Source organism: Larus michahellis, chromosome 13, assembly GCF_964199755.1.
Source record: "Larus michahellis chromosome 13, bLarMic1.1, whole genome shotgun sequence".
NCBI lineage: Eukaryota > Metazoa > Chordata > Aves > Charadriiformes > Laridae > Larus > Larus michahellis.
In genome coordinates, this window is record NC_133908.1 from 2,742,899 (window position 1) to 2,760,720 (window position 17,822).

General features: G+C 42.7%; 1 protein-coding gene across 1 annotated transcript in view; it reads right to left on the bottom strand.

Annotated features, from left to right (window-relative positions):
* The window catches only part of FBXW8 (F-box and WD repeat domain containing 8), a 52,295-nt gene that overhangs the window by 10,111 nt on the left and 24,362 nt on the right, over positions 1–17,822 (bottom strand). The window contains exons 5-7 of the mRNA XM_074606011.1: positions 17,304–17,461; positions 9,707–9,903; positions 7,619–7,828 (exon numbers count right to left, since the gene is read on the bottom strand). Of these exons, the coding sequence (XP_074462112.1) occupies positions 7,619–7,828; positions 9,707–9,903; positions 17,304–17,461 (565 nt within the window). The remainder of the gene's footprint in view (positions 1–7,618; positions 7,829–9,706; positions 9,904–17,303; positions 17,462–17,822) is intronic.

Sequence of the window (17,822 nt, forward strand, 5' to 3'; positions counted from 1 at the left end):
ATTTTCTTTAGAAAGGCCAAGGAGAAAGAATGAAAATACCTGGTCAACAGGGACTTGAAATAAGGGCCTGTATGTTAAAGGGCAGATAAAGCATAAGATCTTTAGGAGGTTTATAATCCTATAATGCACGCTGCAAAGGGATTACCCTTTTAAAGATATTTATAATCCTATAATGGACACCCAAGACCAGTGACCTAATAGGTACCAAGCTGAAGGTTAAGCGAAGCAAGAGCATTTGGGTGTGAAATGAAGTCCCCTGGGGCAACACGCTAACGAGCATCCCTTTCCCCAGGGGGACCTGGGGACACAAGGGAGGAAAAGCATTAAATACTCTGCGCAGATGTATCAGGAGCTAACGCACAAAATAAAAAGTGTTACCTATTAACATTGTTCCAATGAAAAAGTCTAAGTTATTGGATAAGAGCCAAGCAATCTCCCAGAATGCTTAATAATTCAACAAGCCAGAAATAGCCAGAGTACCTTTACCATTATGTTTAGTTAAAGACCACAGAGATTAGAAAACACATTATCCATCTCAGAGGCGATTCTTTCCATGTTACAAGTCCCTTAACGACCTTTAGCATCTCTCCCCCTCTCTCTCTCTCTTTTAATAAGGCTGAGCAAATGGGACTTCATTTTATCCGATTGCCACAGACTAGTGGTATTAATTATTCATGCTCATACTCTCTCTTTTGTTAAGGCAATGCATTAGACTAATTTCCCCTCTTTACTGGGCGAGTTGGGCAAGTCTCAACCTGTGGCCACCGTTCTCGGATAGATGCGCCGAGAAGCTGGCAAAGTCAGGAGTCCAGGCAGGGGAAGAAAGGAAAAGTTACTGTACTTCAGGAAACTGCAGAGCGGCGGGTACGGGGAATTCTCTTTAAATGCTGTCCAGGAACTCAAGAAAGAAGACTAAATTAATTCACAAAGAATTAAAGTCTCTGTAGCCAGAATAGCTAAGCTGTGAGCTTTGTTACATCTCGCAGCTAAGTGAGGTCAAGCATGGTCGATGTACTCTGGTTGAGATACTTCCAAGAAAAACCAAGGAACTGAAGGAAATGCTGTTGATGGAACTCTTCCATGCATGTCCAATAGCCCAGCAGGTGTTTTGGGATCCTGTGTTGTTGGAGATGTCTTTTTTGGATGGAACATTAAAACAACAAATCCCCAAGCACTTATTATCAAAGAGCCTGTGGTACTTTCAACAAGAGCAGGGGTGTTCAACCCACTGTCCTGGCTGAACGCCAGCAGACAACTGCTTTCTGAAATAGCTCGTTCCCCCTCCGCAATCGCATTTCTGCTGCTTGTCAGAAGTCACCCCACCGCACGCCCAGGAAAAACTGAGCTGTCTCTCCGAACTGGGCGAAGCACTCCGTATATACGGAATATATAATCCTTATTTAGACCAAGTATCGAATGGAGTATGATAAATATTAGCAAAAAAGTATATCGTAAAACCACACTCAAAACCTACATCCTTTTCCTCATCGAGTAACACACAGGGTGCATTAAAGAACCACTTTCTCTGAAAGAACCATCTAGGATAGAGGTTTCTAATTGTCATTTTAGAGACGGAAGATCAAACCAAAAAAATCTGAGTTGCTCAAAGATGCAGAGGAACAAGCAGCAAGATTGAGAACAGAATTTGCATTTAATTTCAGATGATGTTTCTCCACCTTTCCTTCCGCCCATCCCTCTGCCAACCAGAAAAAACATTGCCTAAATACACACAAATATTGCCAACAAAAGAAAGGGTCGTGAAATTTCGAGTCCACCGTGAATAAAAGGGGATCTGGTTTTTGCTCAGGTCAAAACCATTCAATTCAAAGGGTATCTATAAAAGGGATAAGGCTATTTCATATGCATTTGCGGCAGGAGTCATCAAATTAAGTACAACATATGCTGCAAGTTTGAATTTTATTCCTAAAAGGATGTGGAAAAAAACCCCATATTTTCGAGGTTTACAAGCCTCAGGGGCACAGTTTCCCAGTGCAAATGTATTGAATTGCCTACTGTAAATATGGCACGTAACACTGCAACAACAACAACAAAAAATTTGACTATTAACAAATGCAAGGTCAGCATATTGGTACTTGTACACAGAGATAAGTGTGCTGGCTCCATAAATTTAAAGATGAGCTAAGATTTAAAAGGAGCAGCTGAGGGAGACAGACAGACAATCAGAGAGAAAGAAAAAAAAAAGAGTAAATCACACACAAAACAGCCAGTAAAAAAAAAAATAAATAAAAAAAGCAGTTAATATACATGAATAATGGATGTTTGATTTAAAAGCAGTTTACTCCAATATGATGTAATTTTTGACAATCAGCCAGAGAGACTATTTTGCAAGTTCTTGCCAGATATAAGTCATTGTGTAAAGCTGGTAACACAACCGTTTTCTCCGAGCATGTGGAAAATTGACTTTCATGCCATCCGAAAGGTGACTTTACGCTGGCAAATGAGAGCTCTTGTTTCGCATGCGCTGAGCTGCACCAAGCAGCCTCGAGCAATGCTTAAAGACCCACACAGAGGACTGCGAAAATGAGACTCTAAACGGCTTGCAGCAAATCCAGCAGCTAAAAAGAGCCAGCCGCACACACTACACGGTCCTCCAAACATCTACACCTGCCATAAAAGTTACACGCGAAGCTAAAAACGAGTGTAGTTTGGTTTTTCCTTTTCAGTGTTCATCTGCCTGGAGTTCCAAAGCAAGGCTCCAAGCTGGTAGGAAGAAGCGGAGCCAAGCATTGTGCGGGCAGCACACGAGCTTGGGCAACGGGGTTCTGCCAAGGCACCTGCAGCCCCCCATGTTCCAGCTCTGGACACTGCCCGCGGCTCTGCCAGCCTCCGCGGGCTTCTGATGTGGACCTGGAAGGAGGTCACCAGGCTCATTCGACTGGTGGCTGGAGACGGATGGAAGAGTTGAGGTAGGCAGAGAGGAAAGGATGTGACGTTTACCCACCGAACCGCCCGCTCACTCAAAACCAAGCCCTAGCCCAGAAACACCTCTTCCCTAACCTAAGGACAGCACAGGCAAAAGGCAGGCAAAGGCATTCTTAAAAACTGAACGAATTATCTTAGTTTCATAGATTATCACTTCGAATACTCACGGCACATCCTAACAGCTCTATTTTCCAAACCTGAGCCACTTACCTAAGCAGCTATGCCGATTTTGAGCTATTCACATCAATGTACAAACAGGGGAAACAAAAAGCACAGAATGTCATTAACATTAGCCAATACAAAAGGGATTTTTTTTTTTTATTTTTTTTTTTAATTTGCAAAATTATTTCTGGTCATTTACAAACACAGAAAAACCAAGATGGATGATTGTTACTTTTCAGCAAGAAACAGGTTAATTGATAACATCATGCAAAAATTTAGGCAAGGAAAAACTTCTGGTCTCTCTGCTGGACTGTATTTCTTGCAGTGCCTCACTTGAAAAGTTACACAGTTCAGATCCTCAGAAAGAGTTCTGTCGCTCCTACATGGTACCCAAGGATTTATAAAGAAAAAGGTCTTTAAAACACCTTTCACCTTCAAAGATCTGCTAACACCCTACAGTCCTAGAGCTCCCCAAAGAGAAACGTTTGGGCAAGTCCCGTACATTCAAATTCAGCCACCTGCCCTTCTACTGGTATAAACAATTTTCATAAATATAAATAATTTTATAGATAATTTTATATATTTTATAATATAAACAATGTTCATAAACAAGAGTTTACAAAAATCAATGTATTGAATATTAGACTGTTTAAAGGGTCACAGTAGTTAAAAAAATGAAAAGCACATTTTTTAACTGATAAAAAGACAACATACAAAATCGAAGTCTTTGGAACTCAAGGAGAAACGGAGACATTACACCACCAGAAGAGGAAATGCAAGCTTACCAGCTCACAAAGACAAGAATTTTGGTTAAAATAAGGTGCAAGAAAGATGTAACGGCTTATATAAAACAGCTGTGACCTAAAAACGTCATCCAAGAGAGACTGTAGAGTATGAAATTCAATTTAAAGGATTATTTTTAAAAATGTCATTTATTTTTTTCAGTTAATATTAGTTCATAGCATCCATTTCAAGTGGTTAATTCTACTGGATACACTCACATTTGCAAGCAGCTGAAGAACCCTGTGGAAACATTAGATACAGGAGCAAAACTAGGCAGTGTTTCAATCGCTGATGAGAAGAGACAGGTGATGTTGAACACCATTCATCAAGTACAAGCCAATCACCAGCTCCAAACAGATGAAAAAGCGGCAGCATAACAAACAACTCCCCAGACATCTGATCTCAACATATCCAGCCTTCTGCTTCTACGTTGGAGGCTCTAAAATCATCGCTGTCCTCCCTTCACTCGTCTTTTCCCCAACTACCTGTTCTGAAACAAGGTTCACGCGCGTGCACAAAGCAACCAAAACCACAGACGTACTTTGACCTGTGCATTATAATGCACGTAACATAAAAAGAGTTCTTCGGCTGTGTGAGTTTAAAACAAAATTCTCTTGCCTGTTATCTGAAGTGTCTTCAGTGGAAAGAGAAAAGTCAGGTTGGACGGGGCTCTGAGCAACCTGATCTAGTTGAAGATGTCCCCGCAGGGGAGGTTGGACTAGATGACCTTTAAAGGTCCCTTCCAACCCAAACCATTCTAGGATAAAGACACCCCAAATCCTCCCATGTTGATTATCTTCTATCACTAAGAACTGCTGAATACGTTAAAAAATTTCAACTAAATTTTAAATACAGGAGAAAGCTGGGTTTGAGCAATTCTTCCACCTCCAAGAGAATACAGCACCTATACATTTCATAGAAATAATCCACAAGCAGCAGAGTGCTCACCTGAAGCTACAGCAGGAGACCAGACTTATTTGACAGCAGGCTGTCCACTCAGGGAAGCTTATAAATATACCGACTACGAGAAAGGCTTCAGTTAGATCCCACAATCAGCAAGATAATTGCATCAGAAATCAGATGATGTTAATCCTGACGGTTATAGGGCCACCTGTTTAAGAGGTATATATCCTGACGTGGCCAAAGGCAGCTCTAGTTTAAATCCGTGGATTTCGTCTTAGATACAATGCTCAAACGCCAAATTCAAACGCATGAATGCCAAGACTTTGTGATGCCGCTGCAGTGTCGAGATCACAGGTCTCCAAACCGCATGGCACAGGGCAACGTGTTATTCGCTAGACACCATCCTTCAAGGCACGTCCACTGGATGTCACGAGCACCGCTTCGGGTGGAAGGGGAAAGCCAGGACTAGGGTTTTCCCTATGGTTCATTATCTGGTCTATATAATTACCCACGTACGAGCCCGGATGGCAACACAGATCTCAGTATTACAAGGATTTGGAATTTGAAGAAAATAGTACATTCCATGTTGAGTTAATACAGCGGAAATAACCCTAACTAAAGAAATTTCTCTCAGCTTAACATAAAACAAAGAGCTCCAGAAGCCCTAAACCGACCAACTTTCCAGAAACAGCATCATACTTGGGTTGTCTGATGCTTAATGATGTGAAAGTTGAACTTTTTGCAATTGAAGTATTTATACGCTCCCCTCTCTCCTGCACGGATGTCTGTCATCGAACAGTAGGCAAGTCTATGCCACAGATTTGATGTTCTTCTCCTCTCCGACATAAAAGTTCCTACAAAATTTATGCCTCAGATCTCCACTCTGCTGTCAAATTTGGTTAAAATTAGATAATGACTAAAAAAAGTGAGGGGGAAATAGATGGCTTCCCTAACCATATTTTCATCAGAAAGCAGGCTACTAGTCAGTAGCATTAGCACTGTGAGCTTGCACTAAAGAAAAAAGAAATATCCCTTAGGAAAAAAAGAAGATCCCAAACTGAGAAGAACCACAGCTTTCCCGCTACGGCAGCACAGCCAGCCATAAGCAGGGCTGGAATTCTTCCTCATTACGTTTCCAAGACCGAAAGCTCTCCTAAAGACAGATTGTCAACTTGTGACCAGTGTAATCAGCCAATGCAAAGTCCCTTCACGTCTGCGCGAGGCGAATAATTATCATAATAGACATTAGTAATTAATTTCCGGCGTGATGTCAGCTGGTGCGGCAATGCCAAGCAAGCGTCCTTGTCAAACACACCCCAGCCGTCTGGACGACTTCAGTCCCATCTCCCTGATTAGGATGCGCGTTGATGCACCGCTTAATACAATCTGCCATCAAATGCCAAATAGTTCAGAACTAAATTAGGAAATATGTCCGGCTTTACGGAGTGACGCTCGGGGGCCTAAGTAGATTTCTCTATTCCTTTACGAGGCACAAAGGCGATCACCGATGTAATGCCCCTGAATGAGGCAATCTTACCTTCTAACCTCCCACCTCTGTAGGGAAAAGAATTGGATTAGAACAGCAAAGGAATTAATAAAGACAGCACGGCCTCGCAGCATCTCTCAACCCTAGAGGTATTTATGGTGGCCTCAGCATTTCCCTGGTGAACGTGAATTTTAAGGGGAAATTAGATACAGCTGGACACATTTATTCCTAACACAGAGGCAGTCCTAAATAAAGCTTTCCTGTCCTAGTCGCTTGCCAAAGAAAATGCTGCATTTTTACATTACAGACCACAGCTCCTTTCATCTGGGTGCTCACCTCCTGCTTCTTTCTCCACCTGCCTGAAGCACTCTCCTCCTTCCCTCTTTGCTGATAGCCCATCACATGCCTGAAGTATAACCACAAAAAACGCAATGAAATCAGTGGAAAAGTTAAGAAAGATGCAGGAATGGGACAGAAACTCTTCTCAAGGCATCTGGAAACGGGCCTTTCCGCAGCTTGGTCCCTGCCCTGGAGCAGGTGGGGCTGCGTCCAGGAGCAGAACACTGCCACCAGCTATCTGGGATCTCTGGTAGGATTCTGAGCCTCCCCAAAATACTATTATTTATGCTCCCTGTTTGGGTTTGCAAGCCCAAAAAAGCCCCTCTTGCAAGCAGAGAAGTTTAAGAATAGCTGCATTAGAAGCATGCCTCAGCTTCAGCAGGGTTACAAAACCACTCTGGTTTGGATCTACCCTGCCACCGCTAAGATGTACTGATAAAAGCAGCAGATTGTGTCACACGGGGCTTCAAACCTGTGATTATCATTTAGCTTCCCTTAACACAACAGTCACACCATCCTCACCAACCTGGAAGAGATTTAGTTCAAATACTCAAGTGGACAAAAAGAAGAAGCATCCTCCCAAGACTGCACATTTGCACGTACAAGGCTTGACACGCTGCTCAGTAGAAAGGCTGATGGACGTTTTGGGTTTTTTGGGGCAGGGGTTGTCTATTGGGGTTTTTGGGTTGGTTTTGGTTTTTTGAGACGGGTTCCCCCTAGAGAGCCGCTGACACAGCATCCCACTGAATGAGCTGGGACTGGCCGAGGAGCAGAAAATGCGAAGCGTTTATAGTGAACCCAGTTGGCTGAACAATAACGCCTCACTTCAGCCTACTAGAAGAACGCTAATACAAGCATCAGATTATTGCATTAAAAGAACATCTTCCCTCTCCTGTCAAAAGCTGACTAGCAGGTAATGAAATGGCCAGTGGCAGGAACTCTTTTTTCCCCTCTGTTAATTATGAAGGTGTAAAAATATTACCAAAAAAAAAAATTAAATACCTGGTTGGGCTCATTCAATAACCAGCCAAAGGTTTTGACCCCAAAGGCTGCTTCGTGAGCAGACACATCGAGACATGTGACAGGCTGACCATAGACAGAATGGAGAACTTTGCCAGGATCTTCTGCTTTCAGGAGATAGACAATGTCTTCTGCAGCTGCCACTGTCACTGGACTCCCCGTAACATCTGGAACCAGCTTAAGGAAGTTGACCTAAAAAGAGCAGACTTTTTATTGTTATTACAGCCAAAAATTCTTTTACGTCACTACTGCCACACACTAAACTGAGCAAACTACTGATGTGTGCTTATCAGCTATCTTGAATCACCCCAATTATGGATTAATTTCAGACAAAGGCCAAGTATCAACTTTATTTCTGACCTTTTGCAAGTTTAGCTCCTATGATGAAATCTAGCTCAGTCTTTGGAATGAAACCAGTTAAAAAAATTATCAGAACACATTATAACAGAACACACCCAAATGTAATCTCAAAGAAAGGAGGAAGGCTTAAATGGACTCATTCAGATGAAGAACAGAAAGCCATAAGGTTAAAGCACAAAAAGCAAAAATGGTGGCTAGAATGTGAACACAGTGTTCCAGAAGAGGCAACGCATTCATACAATTAACATGGAATAGTCGATGCTCACCCTGCAATCATGTGTATGTACCCTAAATTAACAGAAAGGTCAGCACAGCCCAAGTATCAGCTCCCCTGTCTTCTGTCACAAGACCAGAATGACATTGCTCTTCCATTTCATAGAATCATCACAGACTTACAGAATGGTTTGGGTTGGAAGGGACCTTAAAGACCATCTAGTTCCAACCCCCCTGCCCTGGGCAGGGACACCTCCCACCAGCCCAGGTTGCTCCAAGCCCCGTCCAACCTGGCCTTGAACCCCTCCAGGGATGGGGCAGCCACAGCTTCTCTGGGCAACCTGGGCCAGGGGCTCACCACCCTCAGAGTGAAAAATTTCTTCTCAATATCCAATCTAAATCTCCCCTCTTTCAGTTTAAAACCCTTCCCCCTCGTCCCATGGCTCCCCTCCCTGCTCCAGAGTCCCTCCCCAGCTTTCCTGGAGCTCCTTTAGGGACTGGAAGGGGCTCGAAGGTCTCCCCAGAGCCTTCTCTTCTCCAGGCTGAACAACCCCAGGGTGCTGCTGAGAAGTCTCACCACAGGAAGGGTTTAAACTCCTTAACAGCAGAGCTGATTTCTAACCCAGCCCTAGAAGAGAACGTGGTGTCTTGAGTGTCTTTCACATGTGGCAAAGTGACATTTCACAGCAAGCAAGATGCAAGAGTAAAACGGATCCAACTACAATGGAGTGGGTGGTGTTGTTTTAGTATTTTTATTGAGAAGCCTCATAAAAATAAACAAAATCCCCAAGCATTTAAATACTGTAAGACTGACTTAGCTTTGAAAGAGGGGATTAATCGGGAGTGGTTCAAATCACAACTGCATGCCCAGTAGCTTCCTGCAATAGGAGAGAAGCTGCAAGACTCAATTTCTTCCTACGCACTTCCTTACCCCTTCAAAAAAAAAAAAAATGCTGATATTCTGAGACATAATGAAACTTCAGAGAATGGGACAGCTTTTGATTTTTAATTAAAATAGTCTCAAAACTTCAGTGACAGAAGGTGCAACCTAGAGAAGCTACACCACTAGTCACCGCTTCACAAGTGACACTATTAGCTCGTCTGCAATATCCTGCCTCAGAATTAATCAGATAGCGTTGATCTGGAATGAGACCTTGAGTTTGAGCTCCAATTCTGCGCGAGAAAACTGATTTACAAAATGAGCCAACTTAGTTTAATGTTGACAAAAAAAAATAATTAAAAACAGCCAACCTCCTGCACCATATGGACTCCTATTCATTTTCACTTGTAGCTAAAGCCAGCATTTCACCCTTGCTCTTCAGTGATGAAAGGCTCATCCATTAACCTGCCTCAAAATCATAGCCTCGAGCTGATAATGCTGTTATCTAGTTCAGGCAACACTCTTGTAAGATTTTTATAAGATGCCTCTTAACTGTACCAAAAATAATTAGTGGATCGGGAGCTCTTGGAATGAAGCTGAGTAGCCTGGAGACTCACCAATTTCTGGATTTCAAATGTTTGTGTAGTTTGCCAGAATCCTCTGTCATTAGGGCTTTCCACTTTGACCTCGAAGCCAGATGCCGTTGCTACCGTCGCACCCTCTGAACCGAGAGCTAAAGCCTGTATCCTCTGATTGTGCTGGTACCGATGGATCGGCTCCCGCCCGAACATCAGGCTCCACACACTGACCGTTCCTGCATAAAAAAAAAAAAAAAAAAAATATCAAACCACTATGCTTTACCTTAGAATTTAACAAAACTGTAAAGAGAGCACTTGAAGATGCAAGCTTAAAAAGCCTTCTAATGGAGAAAGTTAATATACAGAAAAGAGACCGCAGGGCAGGAAAACAGAACTTCAGGACACTGCAAAGTGCCGCAGAACAGGTTCAAAGCAAACTTTCCAAAATTACTTGCTCTGGCATTAAAGGCTCTGTTGCTCCCTAAGTAATTCCTAATTTTTGACTTTCAGATAGCATTGGTATCTACCTTGAGGAAGACTGCTTGACTTTGCTCACATTTCCATGCCTGGAGAAGATCAGACTTAAACCACTACGTAAATCCTTGTTCTACTACGTGCTTGCCCTCAATTACCACAAAAAATAGCGAGGAAGAACCCACGTTCAAATTTCAGTCCCTCTGCCGCACACAGCAAAGTTTTAAAGCGAAGAATCCGAAGCTCCGCGCACCCAGCGATCAGGTGAGGGGGTTCAATAGCATTCTTAACAGTTTACAGCCAGCAACCACGCTCCTAATCCTGACGCTCTGGATAAACAGAAAACGAAGAAGATGAAGACCGCAAATCCCAAAGAATACAGGAGTCTAAGTCAAAAGATGATACATCTGCAATCGCGTATTTTGCCGGCATAGATCACCGATACTCTATTTAAAAGCCTGGTACATTAAAGCAATAATCTGAATAAGAGCAACCTGAAGCAATCAGGAGTGTATTGCAGAACAGAAGGGCCAGACGGAATCGGAGACTTCTGGGCCACCTTTGCACTGAATTAACGGAGAAGCAATCTTCAGACGTGATAGGCAGGGCTGGAGGAGCCTTCCTTCTACTCGAGCGTGGCCATTAATGATGAAATGATTAATGGTAGCTATTCCTTCAAAAGGAGACATAAAAGCTCTGACAGACAGCTGTGGACGGGCACCAATGCCAGTCTGCAAACACTCCTCCCGCGTCCCAAAGGAGGTGAAGCAAGAGTGTGGTAATGAAACTGCACATAGTGAAATGGTATCTAAATGAGTTTAAATTGATTTATGTTTGCTTTTGTAAAGATTATTTGGTATCTGGAAAGTGCTACCAATGTGAAATAATGCAGATAATCCTTAAGATCCCTGTCTAATGGCACTCCCACTGAATATTTATATTCCTCGCCATGGGAATGAGTACCATAATGGGGACCATTTTTGTTTTATTAGGGATGCATATTTAAATTAATCTGCTATTTGCCTAAACAATTAGCCGCCTCTGTTTGTTTACACAAAGCCAAAACTGCAATTAGGCTTCCATCAAAAAGATAAGTCCCGACTAAAACTGTCCCGATGGAGACATAAGGGCTCAGAGCAGAACTTCCCAAAATTACTTCTTAGCATAATGGTAATTATGTTAATTGCTTAAAAGGTAAATAACTGCTGAACTGGTTTTGAAAAACAGAATGCTAGCTCACATCACACACACTTACGCTTAAAACAAGTTAACAAATACAAATGGACAGCACAGGCTCCAATTCCCCCCGTGCCAAGGCTCAGCAGCAGCACCTCCAGGACGCCCGATTTAAACGGGCAAACAAACATACATCAACATTTCACTGTTTTAACAGAATGTACTAGTGTATGAAAGTTCTGCAAAACACACACACAAAAAAATAATATTCAAGTCAAACAACCTTCTTCTGTCCACACGAGCAAATCAGGGAACCCAGAATTCAGAGTTCTGCCCTCCAAATCTGGGCAAAAATGCCAGTGTTGTTGTTATTGCATCTCAAACACCACAAAATAAGACGACAGTGAAAATGGCTCATGCAATCGTACAGTCAGTTCGAGACAGGTACTTTTTTTTTTTTTTACCAGCTGTTCAATAGTTTGAACAGATTTTGCTATCTAAATTACCAGGCAAATACAGTGTGTGCAACACCTGATGCACAATACGGCGTGAAAACATCCCCGGTAATATCCAACCCACAAGCGATTTGTAAGGTCACAAGTTAACATCTGTTTAACGAAGAAGCACAATGTAAGGAGTAAAAAGAAGAGTTAAAAGGAACGTAAAGAGCAAGAGAAATACTATTTTCTTTCAACAGGATGAACAACTATTTGCTCGCCAAAGGATTGCTTGTCCCCCTGGCTTCTCCCTTCCTCCAAAAGAGCGTACGATTCCCGATGTACATCCTCCATCATCTGCTACTTGCCACCACTCAGAAACTTCAATCACTGCACGCACGGACCTTCTGTCAAAGCCAGGTGTATCCATCCATGCACGACAGCAGGAAAACGTTACCAAATTTTACACAGAAAAAGCACACTCCACTGTATTTATCCATATATCCATTTATTCACCTACTATGGCTAGAAGCGCCGCTCAGAATACGCTGCATTTCGTTGCAGAAACAGCAAAACGGATTTATTAGTGTGCAAGCCTTTGCAACAGTCAATCATGTTTGTGTAAGAGCAAAGAAAAAAAGCCACCGTTACAGTTAAAGTTATTAGTATGGCAACGTAAAAAAAAAAAAAATATTAAGCGTAAGATTTACCAGTACAGATGAGATCACTGCTTTACACACTCTATCTTCCTGCCTCCAGCAGTGACCAAGTACTTCATTTCCAAAGCCATATCTTCGCTAAGGTGAAGTTAAGGTTGCAAGCATACAGTATTTTATTTTTTTTTTTTAATACTGTAATCTTAAAAGTGTTAGAAAGTCACTAAATCAAAATTATAAGCAATACTTTCACAGCATGCTAAAATCTGCACCACAATTGTGATTATTCCAATTGAACTCTAACAAGAACTCCTCAAATCGATTTAGACTTTACAGCTTGCTTGTATTCGATCTTGGCTCAGGGAAACGAGTGAAGCGCACGAAGCTGATGACGATGGTATAATTGCTGACACTTGACATTACAATCACTGCACCCGTCTTCTTGTTTATCACTTGGGCCCAGGTCGTACAAAGAATTTAGGTTTGTAACTTCTAACCCAACATACTGGTGAAGCGTGGCCCGACGACAGGTCCGTTTGTTGCAACTCACCCTGGATTGTAAGGGATTTGGATAAAACATTTAACTCTGAGACTACTGTGCCTTGCACGGTGCGCTGCTGATCCTGACTGTACTCCAATTCTCGTGAGCATCAGCCAGTCTGACACACCTCTTGCTCTATCAAAGGTGGGTGGCTGGAAGCCGTTCTCCATTAAAAGTCCTGTCTCTAGCATATTGCCTTCTTTGCAGCTGGAAGCACAAAACCCACCCTGCAAAAGCAGCTGGTTTTTACATCTGTTTTCACGTAGGTTTCTCTCTGGTATAAAAGGCAACGCTTATGCCACAAAAAAAAAATAAAAATATCTATCTTCCTATAAAATGCTCTGATTCTGTAACAGGGAAAAGCAGCATAAACACAGAGGCAAAAAACCATCTCTGCTAACAGGGAACCCTCGGGCTGTGTTTCGGCACAGAAGATCCTACACTCAGATCGTAGTGATCATTATATCGGCACTTCCACGTTAAGAGGGGACAGCTAGCAGTTGCTGTCAGCTTTAGAAAAGATGTAGAGCAATCTACACGTGCATTATCTGGGGGGGGCGGGTGGGGGGAAGCAAAGACAGAATTTTGTATATGCAAGAGCAGGGAATCTGGACCTGCTTGTGGTTTTCATGCTCGCCCATCTCAGCTTCTACAACACCGTTGCGCAGGAAGGCCAGGAGCTGCTCAGCTCACACCATCTACATGACGTTTTTCCTGTTTGTGGGTCACAGTCCTGCCGCTTCCTACCTCGATTTAAACAAAACAAAATTCTTTTTCACCTTTTGAAAATGCTTCTTACGTGTATTTTTCTCTTCTAAGCTGGGAACATTAATTTATTTCCTTACAATTTTCAGGGAACATCATGCTTCCATGAAGTACAGACAGTTAACATACCACACAGGTGGAAACGAGCACCGGTCTGAAGTCTCAAAAGCTGCTTATCTTGATTTTTGAGTTTCTTCCAAAAACACTTGTAGTCGCAGGGACCACCGACACACAGCCAGCTTGACCCTAAGAAGATGCTTGGTGCTTATTAACTAAAATTTTGCATTTTGTTTCCACTGCAATGCTGTTTCTCAACTTTCAGCGGGTACGGCAAGTTACTTACCATAGCAAACAGCGAGAGACTAAACCTCAGTCGTAAGAGTCATGCCTTTACGTTGCCATTATCACTGCAGTTTCCACCAAGCGTTGTCAGGTTTTATCTCCACCACTCTTCTTATAGAGATTTCCAAATCCACCGTTCCTGTACAGCGCCCTCAGAAAAGGCCAGACAGGGAGCTCTGTATTTCGTTCCCAACTTGGGGAGTCAGGAGGCAAACCTCCCTGCCCGTGATGGGAAAATCACACACCACTTACCCAAAGCAAGTTTTGCATCCACAGCCACTTGAATCTGATGGGAATAAATATACTACCGCCCGCTACACGCGGTTTTCTTCAAAAACTTTGTTCGAGCCAGCCTGTCTCCCTGCTCTTGCTATCTTACAGCATGTCCTGGCACTTCAGGGAAAGCACCCAACACGTTACTCCGTGTCTGTCTTTGCAAAGAGGGCACAGAAGGGACAACAATACCTGTGAGCAGCTTTAAGGGCATCAGAATGGACAAGACAGCAGATTTCCAGTCCCAGAAAGTAGCGCTGCCAAAATTCCCTTCCTGGAGCCTGCCAACAAGCAAGAGCGCTTCTGATCCCTGCAGAAACCACCTTCCTTTGCTCCAAGTTGTTACTCTGCAACTTGTGAAGTACCACTAACTCTTCTCAACGGGTCTTAAAGCCACGAATGGGCACAGTGCGGCATCTCCCCACCATGCCTACATGAGTATGAGGCACAGCATTTAAAAAAAAAAAAAAGAAAACACCAAAAAAAGTATGTTCTCTTGTTGCAGCACATTGTTTTCAAGTCAAACTATGAGACTCCGGAGGATGGAGGGGGGGAGAGGGATGGCTAAAGTAGACTGCTGTTTCCCCAAAGCTGTGGCTCACAGCCAAAGCAAGGCAAGCATGGAGCAGATGGAGTCCTGGCAAGGCCTCTCCTGTCCCTGCATTAGCAGCATCTGCTCATTACCCAGAACCCTCGCCTGCTTTATCTAATGCTCCAGGAAAAGCATTTTGATTTGATTCATTTCAGTTCGGTAACGTGCAACACAATTAGTGGTAAAATCAAACTGGAGGACTGCCAGTGCTGACAATAGGAAACAAGGCAGAAGAAATATGAGGCCAGTGGGTTGGAATTCAAAAATCACAACTGTGGATCAAGTTGCCAAGTCCCGTTGCCCCAGGTGTACATACAGTGCCCCCACTGAGCACTGGCATGGGCGGAGGGAACTTCATTTTCTCTCCATACATTTTTTTCTCTCATTTACCTCTCCTTGCAGCTTGTTTCTCAGAGGCTGACACCGTCGGAAACATTCACCAGAAGTCACAATTCAATTTTTCTTCAGTGGCACCGTGGAGTTACAATTCACCTTGGATGCAGGCATCCCAGTAAGACAAACCTTTCTCCTTGCTGTATTTCGTATGCCTTGGGAAGCGTTTGCTACTACCGACCCAGCAAAACAGCGCTGTAAGGCAGGCACGGCGCGAGCAGGATCTGCCTGTTAGCTCTTCCCTGTGATCGGATGCCAAGGACATCGCTGCGTGAGCTCTGTTGAACTGGGAGAAACTGATGTTATCTGAACGAGCCTGCTAGCCAGGGATTCGACAGAGAAGTCTAGACTCTTTGCCTGACAGCACCACCTCCAACACTAGCAGATGGTTTCTCTGTGTTAGTCAAACTTACAAACAAAGAGAAAAGGGAGCTGGAAAAGTACAACAAAGAACAATCAAACATGTTATCTTCAAAGTTGTCCTCTCCCTTCCCAAGTTTAATATAATTCTCTCCACCAAACTGTAAATACACACTTTCAGATTCCAGTTAGTAAACATTTCTAAAATCAGTCTTTATAATTCCCTATTCACATAGAAACTAATCTATTCTGACCGGGCTTCTCAAATCAGAGTAACTGCCATATCACAGAGCCCATTAAAATTTCTACCCAAAAGAATAAAAGACGCCGAGCTTTATGCAAACTAGTTTAGTCACAGCACACACAGGACTGACAACAAGGAATATGACAGAAAAAAAACCAACCCTAGACAAATTATTAGATTAGTCAACCGGAGACTAGAAAACAAACAAAGACCCTCTGCTAGGCATTGTTTGGCACACTGGACAAAAAGCCAACACTTAAAACTATCACCGTGTTATAATTTCCTATGACTCAAGTAAATAGTATTAATAAGTATTCTGTAATACCATCTTGCTGCTGTCAGAAAACATTGCCTATCGACAAATTTTAGCCACAGAAAACCGTACTAGCGTGATCCACGCTAGAAAATCAGCTAAGGATGTTGATCACCTTAAAACAGTTGTTTTCATATATAAAGGATTTAATTTATTTCTAAAATAAAATATATGGATTAGACAATTCTTGTTTGGATTACTCATCTTCAATTGTTTTCACACGCAGAAATGCCAGGATCAAAGATGGTACGTGTACAAAGCTCCCTAACTTTAAAAACGCTCTTTATTCATACCCGAGGAGAGGTTTTTAAGTGTCAAATCATACATTTTAAAGAAAGATGATAGGAGCCGAGTTCTGCCTGAGCAGCTCGGCTTAGGATCCCAATCCCAATCGGCTAGCGCTATCCAAACCTGACTTTTTTTAATTGCTGTTCCCACGTCCAGTAGATGTACGGTTGGTCTCTGGCTCTTGTTTCCCATTACATAAAACATCTAAGTACATTTAAAACAATGCATATAACCAGGATTTTATTAGGGTTTCATTAAATATTAGGTCACAGTTTTTATTTCTCTATATCAAAGTACATAATAATCCACCGTTGCAAACCAATGCTTCAGTTAAGGAAACGTGTATCCGTACACGATGCCAAGAGCAAGAGAGGACACAGATTAATCAGACATGCAAGTTTACCAGTATTCCCATAACAAAGCTTCACAGCACCCCAAGGGAGTTTTGGACAGAGGAGAAGGCTGGTGGAAGAATATTTAATATTTTTATAGCAAAACAAGTTATTTGCTTAAGATAGTTTGGCTGGACTACAGCCTGGCACTCAAGCTTTGTGTAGCAGTTCCAGTAGGAATTAAACATCAGTTTTAATGGGTGCTATGTTCCAATGCCTCCTAATGCATTTAGGGTTATTGGCCAACTTTCGCACATAAAAGCAAGTGTGTGCATGTGTGTGTATATACAGGATTACAGACACACAAAAAGCTGAGCACAGCTGCTTCATTTTTGTAAAGCCTTTTTTTTTTTTTTTTTTAAAATAGGGAGGAGACTTGTGGTTACTTACCATCCTCGTAAGCTGCTACAGCCAGAGAGCTGTTTATCCTCACAAAGGAGACATGTGGCTGAGGTCCAGCATCACCAGGACCGTGCATTGGTTCCAGGATGGGGGCTGTGTAGTCCCAGGTGCGAGTGTCCCACAACCTCACTTCTCCTGATGTATATCTGGAAAAGAAGGCTATTATTCATCCCGAAACATCTGAAAAGAGGTAGCTGCAGAAGAGGGCAGGAAGAAACAAAAAGCGTCTTAAAACCTAACACCATTTACGGCTCCTAGAGTGATTCTCCTTCTGTTCACAAACTCTGTGTACAAGCCCACCAACTTTGCTTATTTTATTCCCATTGATTGGCTGTAGCATCAAATCTACTAAGACAGCAGGTAAACTGGAGCTACAGGAACGACACGACCGCGCTATCGCAGGTTACCAGCTATCGATATTAGCTTTACAACTAGAATGCAAGGGCTCAAGGGAAAAAAGGTAATCAGTAATAAGCCTAAACTACATCATGGCAAAACTTCAAAGCG